Source organism: Lucilia sericata, unplaced genomic scaffold (genome assembly GCF_015586225.1).
Source record: "Lucilia sericata isolate MDLA Ls3-8-SP2 unplaced genomic scaffold, ASM1558622v1 Contig000053F_arrow, whole genome shotgun sequence".
Taxonomy (NCBI): domain Eukaryota; kingdom Metazoa; phylum Arthropoda; class Insecta; order Diptera; family Calliphoridae; genus Lucilia; species Lucilia sericata.
In genome coordinates, this window is record NW_023994089.1 from 241,692 (window position 1) to 259,250 (window position 17,559).

General features: G+C 34.4%; 1 protein-coding gene across 1 annotated transcript in view; it reads left to right on the forward strand.

Moving 5' to 3' along the window:
* LOC119616036 (homeobox protein Hmx) overlaps nucleotides 1-14,158 on the forward strand; it is a 37,125-nt gene extending 22,967 nt beyond the window's left edge. The window contains exons 5-7 of the mRNA XM_037972180.1: nucleotides 10,224-10,400; nucleotides 10,504-10,609; nucleotides 13,514-14,158. Coding sequence (XP_037828108.1) covers nucleotides 10,224-10,400; nucleotides 10,504-10,609; nucleotides 13,514-13,620 — 390 coding nt within the window. The 3' untranslated portion in view covers nucleotides 13,621-14,158. The remainder of the gene's footprint in view (nucleotides 1-10,223; nucleotides 10,401-10,503; nucleotides 10,610-13,513) is intronic.
* Nucleotides 14,159-17,559: the final 3,401 nt, after the last annotated feature.

The following is a 17,559-nucleotide window of genomic DNA, read 5'->3' on the forward strand; positions in this document are numbered from 1 at the left end:
CCAAAGAACGAAGAAAATTCTTTAACAAAAACAATTTGAACATATCGTTGACGATTTAGTTGCTGATTACAGCGATTAAAAAGTGATTATAACGATTCACTGACTTCACGCCTGGGTGTCTCGGTAAAATGCATGTGTATGTCAACAACCTGCAAAAAAAAATGAAATTGGAACAGTATTCGTACAAAATTAAACTGAAAATAATCCACAACAAAAACACACGCACGAACAATTAATCGACTTTGATGTTAAAGGACTTTCTTCTTATGAATTCATATGTATGTATGTATTTTGAACTCCATACTTAAGGGATGATTTCTTTGTACTAATAATCCCTGTTGGCTTTTTATTTCGCTTGTGCTTTGAAGGATAAAAGGTAGAGATGTGCTTTTTATTTAAGTCCTATACATTTTACTGTTGTTGTCTTTCTCCCAAAAGTAAAAGTCCCGCAGCGCTAATTAATTTATAGTTTTATTATCGGGAAAATTCAAACATACTTTTGGGATGACGATGACAAAATAAGCATTCTATCAGATTGTCAGATTAAAATCTTAAATAGGTACTTGTAGTATTGTTACAGTTCAGTCAGTCAGTCAGTGTACTCTTTCCTACATTTTTTTCATTCTTCATTCATGAATTGTGTGATCGACCCCTTGTGGAAGTGCTGGAGTAAAATGGTTTTGACTGGATGTCTGTCTAGTTGTTAGTTTGGTTGGCTTTTGTGGTGTTCGATTACAGTGACATTTGTGGATGGGTGGTTACATTGAAGTGAATTGAAATTCTTTTCATTTACAACTTGTTTTTGTGATTTTTAGGATTTGTTTTGTTTTCAAAACAGATGTACTAATAGATGGTGTTTTGTACACCATGTACATTTGTAACTCAATGAAAATTGCAATACATAAATATTTATTTTTTCTATAATTTGGAACAGTGGTTTGGATAACTATCAAAACCTACAGTTTTGTAGAACAAGTTTGAATTCTGTTGAGAGTAGAAAACATAAGTTCTTGTTCTCGGGCGAGATGCTGTATCAGCATAGAAAAGTTAAAAATTAATGAGATTTAATCCAGAAACCTTGTTTCGAATCGTCTAAGGTTCTTGGATTAAAGCTATGTATCTAACCTATGTCTATTTTAGTAACCAGTTAGTTAGGAGCCGGTGGTTTATTTGAATAACTTAAATCATGGTCATCCATGAAACAGTCTTCTCGCGAGTTAGTAATCACCTCCTTGATCTTTGGATTTGTCTCCTCCGGATAGCCCGAAGTGTTTACTGAAGCAGTGGGAATTATTAACGTTATCATCATTTCTTATCAGGATGGGAACATTCTTAATATTGGAAATGACTGCTGCACTGTCCCTGGCAAGTTTGTAACTACCAGCTAGTTTTTAGGATTCGACTACTCAGGATGGGTACATTCTTAATATTGGAAATGATTGCTGCACTGTCCCTGGCAAGTTCGTAACTACCAGCTTATCAGGATGGCAACATTCTTAATATTGGAAATGACTGCTGCACTGTTCCTGGCAAGTTTGTAACTACCAGCTAGTTTTTAGGATTCGACTACTCAACGTTAGCTATAGTAGCTAATGATGGGCTTGCTGTAACAGCCCTTCCAATTTACACTTTTTGAATTTTGAGGCGAAAAAACTATCTTCTTGGCAAGACTTGCCAGCGTTACTCGTAGTAGCTAATTATGTTTGGGTACCGTGTTAAGTATCTTGAGGTCCTTGCCGGACCTTGCTGTAACAACCCTTCCAAACTGCACCTTCTCAATGTTGAGGTGAAAAAACCTATCTTCTAGAAAAGCCTAACCTTGGAGTTCTGTTCCTTGGCGAGTTAGTGACTACCAGCTCGTTCCAGTATTCCACTTGCCAGCATTACCTACATATAGTAGCTAATTATGCTGTGGGTACCGTCTTAGGTATTTTGGTGTCCTTGTCAGGGCTTGCTCTAACAGCCCTTCCAAATTTAAGGTGCAGATAGAAATATGAGTTATGTTTAAAATTTCAAAAAATACCCTTTCAAAACACTGTGCGACTTAGGGTAGACACCAATAAGATTCTGCCACACATGCAGAAAACCAAAGTGAAATCTAAATAACTTCATACAATAGAAACGAAACAAAAAAACAATATTTCTAGTAAATTAAAATACAATAATAATCATAGAGGTTGAGTTGTCAAATTACAAGGGGTTGTCGTCATCGTCGTCGTCACTTGATTATTCTATTTGTTTTTATTGAGTCTCCTTTTTGCCCTTGTTTGGTCTATTTAAAAATTATTTGAACATTTGTCAAACGAAAAAAAAGACGAAATATGTTTTATGCTTGTTAATGATGACGTTGATTATCTCAATGATGATGTAGGATGGAATTGAAGGGAGTTATGCTTTTTCTTCTGTTTGGGTACTTTGTCATTTGCAACAAAGTGTTGACAAGTATCACGGCATTAGTTATATGATGATGTTGAGTGAATGAATGAATTTAAGTAGTAACAAAATATGTATGTATGTATTTTTTTTACAAATTTTGCTTTTAAAGTATAATTACATACATAACACATGCACAAATATACATTAATAAATTCTTAGTGATATTTATGCATTTTTACTTGTGTGTTTCAAACAAATTTTATATCAGATGTTTAATCTGTGATTATGGTGTAGATGATAAGAATAAATTTGTTAATGTACACTTTAATATTTATTATCCAGTTCAAATTCATATAGTTACAACAAAATATCTACATATATGTTGATATAAACTGATATTTGCTTGTTATTAAACATAAAATTAACAAGTATTTTATTGTTATTTTATATGTAAATATGTACGAATTTCGAGAAGCACAAGACCCATTAATTTTGTTAAATCGTTCTCAGTTTCAATATGGTCCTTTATTCGTTTATTCCTTCTTTAATTTGTCGTATTTATATCGTTGTTTAAAACCCAAATTTATAATATTGATAACATTTTTAATTGGTTCAATTAGTTTTTTAATTCACGAAAAAAATGTCTAGTCTACTATTCTATTTTGATTTTTTATACCCACCATCAAAAAATATGGGGGTATATTGATTTTGTCATTCCGTTTGTAACACATCGAAATATTGGTCATAGACCCACAAAAGTATATACATATATTCTGGGTCCTTATGAAATTCTAAGACGATCTAGCCATGTTTGCCCATCCGTCTGTCTGTTGAATGCACGATAGATTCCGAAAGGAACGAGCTATAGGATTGAAATTTTCCACAAATATTCTATAGGCAAGGTTTGTTTGGTTTGTTTGGTTCACGATTTCGGATAGCCCCCATACAAGTGGGCATGTATTTACAAGTATAGCGATGCAATTCGACATAAATAAGTTTCATATGATCCAAAATCTCCCTATATGATTCAAAATCTCCCTACCAAGGTTTATGGTGATCGGTTCATAATTGACCCTACCCCCCATATAAGTTCCCCTTCAGAAAATGACTTTAACGCTCATTACTGGCTTAAAAATACGAGTATAGTAATTAAATTCGAAACACATTAGTTTCAATGAAGCAAAAAACTCTCTACCAAACTTTATGTATCAGCCCATAATTTATCCTACCCACCATATAAGGTCCCCTTCCGAAAATGACTTTAACGCTCATTGCTGGCTTAAAAATTCGAGTAAAGTACTGAAATTCGACGCAAGTAAGTTCCTTGCGAAGCAAAATCTCTTAACCAAATTTTATGTTGATCGGTCCATAATTGACCTTACCCCCCTATAAGATCCCCTTCAGAAAATTAATTTCATGCTCATTACTGCCTTAAAAGTACGAGTATAGAGATGAAATTCGACATAAGTAAGTTTCTTGCGAGCCAGAACCTCTTTACTGACTTTTTTTAGAATCTACATATGATTGACCACCATATAAGCTCCACTTCAGAAAATTACTTTAAAGCTTATTACTGGCTTAAAAGTACCAGAAAAGCGAAGAAATTCGACACACATATGTTTTATACGAGTTAAAATCTCTCTACCAAAAGTATTGACGATCGGTACATTAGAAAATTACTTTAACGATCTTTGCTGACTTAAAAATGCGTGAACAGTTATCAAATTTTATATAAGGGCAATTTCAAAAAATTGCTTATAGTGTACTCAACAATATATAACAAATTCAGAATGGGACACAGAGGCTATCTCAAGTAAACCAACTTTTAGTAAAATAATACAAATCATTTCAATAGGGCATATATCCATAATTATTGGAATATATGTATTAACAAGGCAATTTTTGAGTTTTTAGTTATTTTAGGTTAAGAAGTTTTTCGTCCTTAAAAGGCATTATTGTAATATGTACTAATAACTATAGTTGATATTGTCCAGCCCTAAAACTCAAAAATTTGGGAAAGGTTATACTCTGGTCTCTTATGTTTATGTAGTCCAAGTTTTATCCAATTTAGTTAATAATAAGTGCATGAAAAATCATTTATTTCTGAACATATTCAACAAGTACATACATATATATGGTACATACCCTTATTCCATTTTAAATTTGTTGATTTTTACAAGTTGTGATTTGGATTTTTTACTGAAACTTTTCAGAGGGCTAGCTATGGATTATATCTGAGGATATATTTCAAAAAGTTAGCAAAAATATATAATTTTAAAGTTTTATGATGTTTTTATGCTCTCCTGTATAATTTCTCAAATCGTTTATACGCCCTTTTTCGGCTCCATGCTTCATTTATAAACGTAAATCGAACCGAATTTCATGCGGTAAGTGTTTGGAAGTGATATTCGTTGTAAAGATGTTTTATATGAACCAAATAAAAATTTTGATGAAAAAACGGTCAATAATTAACCCTTATCTCATATAAGGTCCTCTTCAATTAATTTAATGAGTAATGAGTATGACGCATTTGCGATGCTCACATCTTCGTAGATTTGAATGAGATTTCTGTAGCCTTCCCATCGGCTGATTTCGCTAATCTTAAATTGATTATCCCACAAAAACATCTTTTCTTTTGTTATCTTTCATTTGGCAATTTAAGACTATCTATCTATCTATCTATCTATCTATCTATCTATCTATCTATCTATCTATCTATCTATCTATCTATCTATCTATCTATCTATCTATCTATCTATCTATCTATCTATCTATCTATCTATCTATCTATCTATCTATCTATCTATCTATCTATCTATCTATCTATCTATCTATCTATCTATCTATCTATCTATCGATCTATCTATCTATCTATCTATCTATCTATCTATCTATCTATCTATCTGTTATGTTTTTACTTTCTTTAAATAATTTTGTATAAAAACATACATTCATTGTATTTTATAATTTTGTTTTGTCAATTATTTTTCAATAATTTTCTTCATTCAAGAATTAACTTTTAATAAACTTATAACTATTTGATTTTGTAAAATATTATATTGGCTTAAATTGAAAAACATTTTACTATCTATCTACATATCTATCTTTAATTTTTATTAAAAACTTTTGTCTTTAAAAATTTAATATTTGTTTTTCAGTTGCTGCAACTAACTGTGTAAAAATATTGAAAAAACACTACAATTTTCAACAATTTATTGAGGCCACTCAATTTCATTAAAACGTTCGTTTGAAATGTAAAAAATTAATAAATAATAACAGAAATTTTTAATTTAAAATAATATTTGTGAAAAAATTATGTAGTATTCATATAATGTGGAAAAAGAACAGAGAAAAATTTCTATCTTAAATTATATGAAAAATATCGAGCGTGTTCATACAACAAATACAAAATGTTTTTTTTTTTTTTTGTTTTTTTCCCGAACATAAAAGTACTTTTAAACAAACATCCATAAATACAATATTTGTGTGCACCATCAAATGGATCCTTAATTGAGTTACTCCGCCCACATACATAAACACATAAATATGTATGTATGTATATATATACACATACTTATGGAATACATACAGCAAGTGAATAACTTTAATAGTCCGGTCCTTAAAAATATTGATATGTTTTGGAAGGATAGGTAAAATGTTGCTTTAAAATTGTTACCTAATTTTATAAAAATAATAACTGGTTTTCATTATGCAATTGTTCTTAATTTTCACTTTAGATAGTTTTAAATTAAAAGTAACATATTTTTAAGCACAGGCCTAAAGTAAATACAAACATACGCGCAAAAATAAAATGTTAAAGTTAAATAAAAATGTTTTTTTCTGTTCTGTTTTATACCCTCTTTACCACTGCCATTACAAGTGGCGCCACTTTTACATACATCCAATCAACCACCCATTTATCCACCCACCGTCGACTACTTAATATGAACCATCCACCATCATAGTTATTACAACAAATACAACAATCGAGCACCAAGCATCGAATCTTTGGAAAAATAAAAAATAGACAAATGCCATATAAAGTTGAAAAAGAAATTCCACGGCCACTATAAAGTGAATAGATGGAGAAAAAAACGAACCCTTATAAAATAAATAAATACTTACTTGGAATACTTACATAGTTTTTCCATTTTATATATTTTTATAATGAAGAAATTCTTATGATTCAGATGATGTTGTTTTTAACGTGGAGTCTGCTTAACATCCACCATTTTTCTACAGTTTAAGGCGAAAGATGAAATTGTTGACTTAAAAGTGAAAATAAATAGAAAATAACAACCATTTTTAAACATCGACGATGACAAAGTTAGCGTTTGTGTTGTATTATGTATTTAATACAGTATGGGGCGAAACAAATATACATTTTATATATGTAGTATATTGAATTCGATTAAAAGTATTAGAATTTAACTTAAAATAATCCTTAAAAGGAATTTGCTTTACATAATTACATAGGCCGACAAATTTTTAACCCAGATACCGAAGTATACTTTCCTGAAGTATGAAGCTGCGCTGAATCCAAATCTGGCCTTAGAAGCATACACGTGTGAGGGCGCGGCGGAAGGGCAGGGGGGCAAGGGAGGGGGGAGCAAGCGGGAGAGGAAGAAGAAAGAAGAGAGGCAGAGGGAAAGCGGAGGGGAAAGCGGGGGGGGACGGACGGACGGACGGACGGACGGACGGACGGACGGGAGGACGGACGGACGGACGGACGGACGACGGACGGACGGACGGACGGACGGACGGACGGACGGACGGACGGACGGACGACGACGACGGACGGACGGACGGACGGACGGACGGACGGACGGACGGACGGACGGACGGACGGACGGACGGACGGACGGACGGACGGACGGAGACGGACGGACGGACGGACGGACGGACGGACGGACGGACGGACGGACGGACGACGGACGGACGGACGGACGGACGGACGGACGGAGGACGGACGGACGACGGACGGACGGACGGACGGACGGACGGACGGACGGACGGACGGACGGACGGACGGGACGGACGGACGGACGGGACGGACGGACGGAAGGACGGACGGACACGGACGGACGACGGAGGACGGACGGAACGGACGGGGACGGACGGACGGACGGACGGACGGACGGACGGACGGACGGACGGACGGACGGACGGACGGACGGACGGACGGACGGACGGACGGACGGAGACGGACGGACGGACGGACGGACGGACGGACGGACGGACGGACGGACGGACGGACGACGGACGGACGGACGGACGGACGGACGGACGGACGGACGACGGACGGACGACGGACGGACGGACGGACGGACGGACGGACGGACGGACGGACGGACGGACGGACGGACGGACGGACGGACGGACGGACGGACGACGGACGGACGGACGGACGGACGGACGGACGGACGGACGGACGGACGGACGGACGGACGGACGGACGGACGGACGGACGGACGGACGGACGGACGGACGGACGGACGGACGGACGGACGGACGACGGACGGACGGACGGACGGACGGACGGACGACGGACGGACGGACGGACGGACGGACGGACGGACGGACGGACGGACGGACGGACGGACGGACGGACGGACGGACGGACGGACGGACGGACGGACGGACGGACTGACGGACGGACGGACGGACGGACGGACGGACGGACGGACGGACGGACGGACGGACGGACGGACGGACGGACGGACGGACGGACGGACGGACGGACGGACGGACGGACGGACGGACGGACGGACGGACGGACGGACGGAGGACGGACGGACGGACGGACGGACGGACGGACTGACGGACGGACGGACGGACGGACGGACGACGGACGGACGACGGACGGACGGACGGACGGACGGACGGACGACGGACGGACGGACGGACGGACGGACGGACGGACGGACGGACGACGGACGGACGGACGGACGGACGGACGGACGGACTACTGACGACTGACTTACGTACGGACGGACGGACTGACTACGACTTACTGACTACTTACTTACTTACTTACTACTTACTTACTACTTACTTACTTACTACTTACTTACTTACTTACTTACTTACTTACTACTTACTTACTTACTTACTTACTTACTACTTACTTACTTACTTATACTTACTTACTTACTTACTTACTTACTTATTACTTACTTACTTACTTACTTACTTACTTACTTACTTACTTACTTACCTAACAAAATAAGGAAGAATTTGTATCACATAATCTACTACATTTAAGCAAAAACAACATTCTAAGTACATTTCATTACCCCCACAACACGAAAACTCCTCCATTACTCTTATTACTACCTCACACCCACCACTCATTTAATGGGAAAATACTATTTCTTAAAGAAAAATTCTCATTTATATTTTAAGAATTTTTTCTCGCCATCTTGCAAAAAAACGTACATAGTTATAGACAAAGATAATGACGCTAAAATGAAATCGTAAACCCTCATGCACACCCCCAAATAAAATTACTTTTTCGTCCTTTTTTTTCTTCCTTATGGTGTAGCTTATATGGCAGGAGTATATTTCCATCCAAGGACCCTTTAGGCAGTTTTCATTTGATATTGCCTTCAAATGTCGAAATTATTTTTCATTTTATTTTCTTATTTTTTCCTACGTTGTTTTCTTGGAAGGAATTTTTGTATCCTTAGAAGGTGATATTATTTTTTGTTTATAAAATAAACCGTAAGAAAATGTTTTGCTTTTTATTAATAGTTGTGTTTTGTTGCTAACGTTCAAAGGCAATTTCATATAAGTTTAAAATTTATAAACGTTAGGAGTTAACGTGTAAAATTATACAAGTTAATTTTAACGTTGATAAAAGTGCTACCAATTCAAAAATAAAAATACAAATATTAATGTGTTTATGTCAAACAATAAAAAAATATTTTAAAATAAAATTTAAATCAAAGAAAATTACCAAATAAAAAAACCTTTTCAAGAAATTGTAAATAATTTCAAGATTTAGCAGATTTCTTCTGTGGAGTGATGCCAAGTCAGGTAATGTTCATTTTGTTGCTAACTTTAAGCGTTAACACTCATTGATAGCAACAAAACACAACTAATATTAAAGTGAGTTCTTACATGGTTACCTGTACTGGGTATGAAAATATTACAACTTTTAGGTGTAATAATATCCAAAATTACCAAGAGTGAATAATACTTACATATTTCGTAGAACATTTATTTGCCGAACTTGGTCAGATATCGTATAGAGATTTTGTAACACTTTGTCATATAATTGACGTTTTCCTTGAACATTTACCAATTTTAAAAGTTTTTCATTTTGGGAATACGGAAATCTTTTCTGTATAAGACAAGGTTATCGGCGGTAATTCCGATTGTAATGTCCACTAAACTGAATTTGATTTGTTTGATGGCATCTTATTTGCTAGATTCCTAATACAGAGATAAATTAATTGACAAATGGCAACTTATTTTTACATCTTTAAAAAAATATACAAATACATGAACATTTATTTTGTCCTTAAAACAACAAACCCCATCTTAGCAAAAAAAACCGCCTGTAAATAATTTCCTTTACCCAAACACGCACACACACGAGTGCAAGTAAAAATGTCTTTATATTTAAACGTGTATGGGGTTTAGGTTAAAAAAAGGAAACAAATTCAACATCATCAATATTTTAAACATGCCGTAAAAAAATGAAAAGAAAACTTTTCAATTACAGCGTTCGGCATCCTTTACTCCTACCATATCATGTACATTTTCAAAATGAGTTTTTTTTCTACAAAGTTTAAAATTAAATTTGCTTTAATTTTTCTTTAATTTTTTCTGTATAATTTAAGGTTTGGTTTCAAAATCGTCGCGCCAAATATCGCAAACAAGAGAAACAATTACAAAAGGCATTGGCCCCATCTGTGATACCGTCATGTAATGGTATGATGAGAAATATTCAAGGTTATAGCGTGTCGCGAGGTTATCAACCCTATCCTCATCATAATTCAATAAATCGTTATCCTCAGGTTTGTTAAATTTTTAAATTAAATATTTTTATTATTATTATTAAATTGTATTTATGTACAGAAATGGTAAATTAATTTAAATAAAAATGTTTTGTTTTTATAGGATCTCTTTCAAATGGGCGCCTCATCATATCCCGGCATGTCGCAACCGTTTTCTATGAGTCATAGTGCTAATATGGGCTCAGTTGGTGTGCGACAAGATTCAATGGGTATGTATTTCTTAACATTTTATATAGATTATAAGTTTAGAGGGGATTTTTATAAATTATATGTTTTATAAAGAAGAAGAAATATCAGACTAACAAATAGACTGACTAATTGTACCTTCACTGAAAGTTTATATAAATCGTATTTAATGAAACAGATTGAAGTAGGTTGAAAGTGTCGGCCTTATTTCACGGAGGTGGTACTTTTTCAACCACTGGGTGAGCTGACCACAACCTCTTTGTGCTTCTTAGACGCAAGTACATAGTTTTGCAGGTCCATGTACAAGCACATTGCTTAACTACTCGAGCTATCTAATCTCTGACCTTGGCTGTCCCATTGCTTAATTTCCGAGATGCTAAAACATCACTTCTGTTGAGTCGGCAACAGCACCTAGAGAAGTATTCGGTAGACCGAAACACGAATCCGTCAAATAAGCCGAGGACTTTATTCTTACTTACAGAGAAAACACTGTGGTAAATCGGGTATGAACAGAGTTTTCCCCGAATGAGGAAGGGAAATTCAATGGTATCACATGTATAAGGTACCTTTCATCCATTACCATTGATATCAACCACTTCTCACTCATTCGATATTCTCTTCCCGCGAATTTGGGTGTAAACCACAGCCACCACGTGCACCCCGAAAGAACCTCTCCAATAACCGGGACAAGACAAAGTCCGAAACTCTGCCCTGCAGGCTACCATAGTTTACCGCTGACTGGCCAGTCGTTTGATAGGCAGGTAACAAGGTTTCTTTATCCATGCCCAAGTGCTGCCGGCTAGAGACTTTGAGGGATTTTTCCCCATCGACTGTCACCGTCGGCCGTCCGCGGGTGTTTAGAGTTTAGACATATATAAATTAAATAAGATCAGCAAAAGGACTTAACCTTGTGGTACTCCCTGTTTAATTCTACGAGTCTTCATTGTAATTCATTAGCCATCTCTTGCTGTTTTTAGTGAGATCATATGTAAAAATATCTCTGAAGAGAATGGCGTGATTGACCGTATCAACAGCTTTTGATAGGTCGAGTGCCACAAGGATCCGGGAGGAGTAGTGCCTCATATGGCAATTGGCAAGAGGAGGGCGATTGCCCTGTATGATTCTCCCTGGTTTGCATTTTTTCCTGGCTTTAGCGGGGGAACAACCCTAACCAATTTCCAGACCTCGGGTATTATCAGAGTTGATATTGAAAAATTGAGGACTTTTGTAAGGTACTCAACTCCCGGTTCATCCTAATTTTTTAGCATCAACATGCTTTCGATGGTTTAGCAACTCTGATGAGACAGAGATCTAACAGCAGACCATAGTTTGCTGGCTCCGGTGGTGAGATGTCCATAGCTGCATCATTCCACGATTCACCACCATAAAGTAATTTGGACTTGGACATTGGAGTTGAAAATTAAATTAAAATTTATCATACCAAATACCTGTCTTGTCCAGTCTGCACTTTATGTCTTAGAATGAACCATCGGTTGCCATAATCGTGCAACCTAGATACAAATAGGAGGTTACATCTTCTATCGGTTGGTGTTTACGATGAAATGGTTCAGTTGTGGAGGTATTGAATCTGATCATCTTGGTTTTCATCGCGTTGATCCTCAATCCCACTCTTTCGCACACTTCCTCGACCATTCTAATCTTTTCCTGCATATCAGAGTGTCTAGGTCGATAATACACAATCTTCTCTAACGTCCTTCCTAACAGAAATTACTTTCTTTGTCCAGATATGTTAAAGTTTGTGTCCTCTGTTCATACCAGACTAACCACAGTGTCTTCTCTGTGAGTAAGAACTTGTCTTTAGCTTAGTTGATGGATTCGTATTTCTTTGTACCGATTACGTCTCTTAGTGTTGTTGCCGAATCAACAGATACCATATGTGATTCTAAACAGAAGTGATGTTTTTGCATTCCGGTAGTTAAGCAAAGTGTTAGCAATGGTCGGATATAGGATAGCTGAAGTACTTGAGTAAAGTGTTTGTACATAGACCGACGGAACCATGTACATGCAAGGCACAAGGGGGTGGTGGTCATCTTTAGCTCACCCTTCGGTTTAAAAACGTGAAATAGACTATTTTGCAGGTGTTTACGTGAGGAACTAGATTTCTTGCCCTAGCCATCAAAAGGAATATATTCATGTCCTATTTCTAACTTGCAGTAACAGGGAAATATAAGCCATTTAGCACCTTCCTTGAAATGGGTGTATAGGACGAAAATTTTAAAACCTTTAATAACTTCTGAGATGCTTTACCAGATATCGTGAAGCTGGATTTGTTGTAAAAATAACTAAATATTGCTTTAATATGAGGCGTTAAATCATAAACTTAAATTTCCTTATATTTAAGTTTATACTAAGCATAAGAAATAACAATATTTTATTTATGTATATATTTACTATATTTGCTTTTATCACACATTCTCCCGTCTGTCGGTCTTGCCAGTCAAAGATAAAGTAAAAATAAATTGGCTGCTTAAAAAGCGGAAATTATGCAATTACTTTTAAAAAATGTAATATAATTCTATACTAATCTCTAAATTTCCTTCTAAAAGTTAAAAGACGTTTGATTTATTTTATTCTTGAAATAAATCTTAAAGAAAATATTTGCAATAGTAAACAAGGATATGAAAATATTAAATGTAATAAGAAAACTAAATAAAATAAAACAATTTGAATAGGATACTAACTAAAACAAATACAATATGAGTGAGTCCAACTATACAAATGAGTAAATTTCCTAAACTAGAAAGAATATGTCCAGGTGGATGATAATATTACAAATGACTAAATTTCCTTATTGAGTAAAGAACAAATTACACAGTACAACAGCTATTTAATATGGGAATGTTTGTTGAGGAAATAAATAATAAATTTTATACTAAAACTATTCATTATATTAATTTCATTTTTAGGCATGTCACCCGAAGACGAATGGTATAATAAAAGTTTATCAGCGCTACGCATGAACAGTTCTCATCACCCCAACTTATCGGCGCCAATGCTGCAGTACCAAACATAATCAAAAACCTTTGACGATTTCTTTTAAAGTGTAAAATATTGTTATTAAGCCCGCAGCCGGAGAGGAAGTGCAAAAGGAGCTGCAAAACTTTTGGACCTAAACGTAAAAATTTTAAATATTTTATACTTTAAAAGAATTGCGTCATATTTATTCTTCTAGCAAGTGATCAATACGATCACCTATGAATTGTGGAGAAAACTAAAGAGATAAATACATATTCCAAAGATTTTTTTATAAATCAATCAAATATCTAAAGAATTTAATTGTTAATAATTAATACACTTATAGAATATATTTATAAATACCTATAATTAACACTGTAAAACTTAGTATTTTAACGATAACGTAATTAAATTTATAAATTGTTTCCTACACTAAAGAAATATTTATAAAGAAAAAGAAGAAAATTTACACATTTTTAAGAAACATTTACTTACATTTAAATACTAACAGATATTTCAAAAATTAAGTTTTGTAAATATTATTAAAAGTTTTATTATTAAAACGACACCGCAGCTAGAGAGAGAGACCTTTAAATTGGTCATTGATGAACTTAGCATTTGTATGCTTTCTCTCTCAATAGTAAAGCCTAAAGGTTTATTATATCATTGAATTAGTCGGTTTATTTCTGATATTTTTAATGTAAATATTTTAAAATTTTCTGTATTTTCGTTAATGTAAAGAGATAATAATTTATTAAAGAATTTTATTTACTTATTTATAATTTGAAATATACTCAAAATCCTTTAAGTAGTTAGTTTATTTCAAATCTACAGCAAAACTATAACAAAATTCTAGTCACAAAATAGCAATTTCTTTTTTTACTTGCTAATTAAAAAAAAAACAAACAAATGATTAATTAAATTTAAACACCACACTTTTCTTAAAAATAGTAAACATTTATAATAGAAAAATATAAATAAAATAAATCAAACAAAATGAAATTGTAAAGTCACCCCATAATACTAGTCACTAGTTACAAAACTACTTACTTTTCAGCAATTTCTATTTATTTTAGTTTTTTTTCACTATTTAACATGTTTATTTAGTTTTAAATACAACTTAATTTTTCTTAGCTAAGCAATGTTTAATGTCAAGTTATAAATAATTAATTACTTAAAAAATATATAAATAAAATAAACTATTTAAAATTTAAGATAAAATTTAATAAAATAAGAACAAAAAAATCATAAAGAAGAATTTCAGCCAATTTCTTCTTAAATGTGTGTTGTAATATAGTTTAAAATTGATTATTTAATAATGATGAAATGAAGGAAAACATTACCGATTTAAATAATAAAATGAATTATGCCAATAATATATTGTTTTTGTTTTATTTTGATTAAATACTTTACTTATGTTTTAAATTTTCATTAAATTTTAGGCATCTGGTTCAAAATTTGTTAATTATAATCCGTTTTAAAAGTTAGTAATATGTATGAAATTTAATCGAGGAACTATGTCCAACTATGTATGTATGTATGTATGTATGTATGTATGTATGTATGTATGTATGTATGTATGTATGTATGTATGTATGTATGTATGTATGTATGTATGTATGTATGTATGTATGTATGTATGTATGTATGTATGTATGTACCCAGTAGGATTTTGAGTTAACTTAAAACTAACTTATGGTTAACCACAAATGAGTCAGAGGTGACTCAAAAGCTAACCATTTTGCTTATAAAATACTATTCAGTTTTTCAATGTGATGTCATAGGAACGAGTCAGTGCTCACTCACTATACATCAGTTTCAGTTAACCAGAAGTTACCTCAAGATGAGTTAGCTTCTAGTGCATAAATAAAAGATCAGCTGTGAGTTACCTGTGCAATTTTCTTATATTTTTATACTATTTTTAACAAATTTTTAGTGATTATAAATGCGTTCAATATGCAGAAACATTTCCTTCTTATATACACCATTATCTATGTCTTATATTCCTGAAAATGTTAATTTAATAATAATAAATTCATTTTTCATTGCTGAAACAAATTTTCATTTTCATAATTTCATTTTTTCAATACAAATTGTTTGACAAATTTGATACGAGTTTCTATTTTATTTTTTATTTAAAATTTTATTGAAATGTTTGTTCATTTCCTCGATCATTTTTGAGTTACTTTGAAGCTAGTCATAAGAAGTTATCAAAAAGTTAACTTGATTTTTAGTTAACTCACAAAATCCTACAGGGTATGTATTTCAAAGATCTTCTCTAATCAGCCTTTGTTCAACTATTATTGCATTCACTTCCTGTCCAAACAGTCTCAGCAAAGATAGAATTGATAGGATTGATCAGAAAATTTAGACCACATCGGCTGAATGGTAAAATTCTGAAATTTTCAATTTTATTATCTCTGTGCTAAAATGTTATGGACTTATAAATAATTTGCTGAAAAATTACCTTGTAAAATCAGCAGTAGGGTTGATCATCATATAAATTATAGATATGACTGATTTTTGTTGAAATACTCGTATATTTAAGCTCTAAAGCGTTATTTAGGGGTCCGGTTGTATGGGACCTAAGTGAAATAATGGACCGTTTTTTAAATATTTATAACACACTTCGTCTTTTGTTAAATCATCTGCAAAAATGCGAAAGTTAGAAGGGTTTTTATTTGTTCCGTCTCGGTAGACCTTCTCTGTAAAAGTCTGTAATATGTATGAAATTTAATAGAGGAATTATTTTAAGGAATTATATAGTATGTTGAGGCTAATATAAACGCCATCTATATATCCGCGAAAAGAATCTGAGAATTAAATCTCAAGACGATCAACGAATCGTCCTTAGAGTAAACGCTTTCAAAAAGGGACAGAAATATCGGACTTCATGTGGCCCTCTATTTCAGCATTTTAAATACTTGACTACCACGTAATAGTATATGACAAACCGACAACAGTAACTTTTTAATTAAACAGCAATCGTCGCAACACTTTGCGTGTGATGGCCCTGACTTCAACGAATCCAATAAAATTATCTTGAAGTAATAATTGATTGTCTCGGCGATTCACAAGGTCGCCCAAATTTGGTTTAAATAAAAACAATCTTCACTTTATCTGAACTACTTACTATTAACCCCAGACCTTCAAACTTTATTTTAACGCTACTCGACCGACTATTTGAACTTCAGGTTGCTGATCTTGCTCAAGACCAGGGACCGAATTATCTCATACATGATACGTTAATTCATCGTCATTTTAAATCATAATTTTAAAATCCTATCTCTTGTGAGGGAATTCGGTCGCAAGTCGACTCAATATCGTAAGATAGTAAGTACCCTGAAGGTAGAATATCGGTTATTTGTACCTTGAACAATTCTTTTTTGATAACAAGTAATAATATCTCAACAAACGTCCCTTAAATATGTGACCTAGAACTGCAACAATCTCTTAACCACGAAGAAGAGTACACATTAGCATACTCTCTTATTATAGCATGAGCTTTCAACAATACCAAGTCGGAAGCAATTGAAAAAAATTTCAATGGCACTGGAAGTGGCAAAGGTACCCAAGAATTAATAGGGTACTAATTGTGGATATGATACAAACCTTAGAAGTCAGAAATGGTACGCTTCACTAGGAAAAGAATGACAATTTTCAACTATCCAAAATTGGAAAGAAAAACTTTGACACTGTCATAGCAGACCAAATTCCTAGGTGTTTGATTATAAACTAAACTGGATACCTAACATGTATAAATGAAACAGTTAATAAAGCGTATGTAGCAATTTTATTTTGCCAGAAACATATTGGGAAAATATGGCGGCCTAGATGGGATTGTCCACTGTCAATATAATGGACAAGGAAATACACTGCTACTGAGGCAACGTGTAGTATTCTAGGAATAGACCCACTACATCTGTGGTGGAGCTAAGAATCAACAATATGGGACATTCTTCATTTATAACAGACTATTACTGCAACGATACCACGA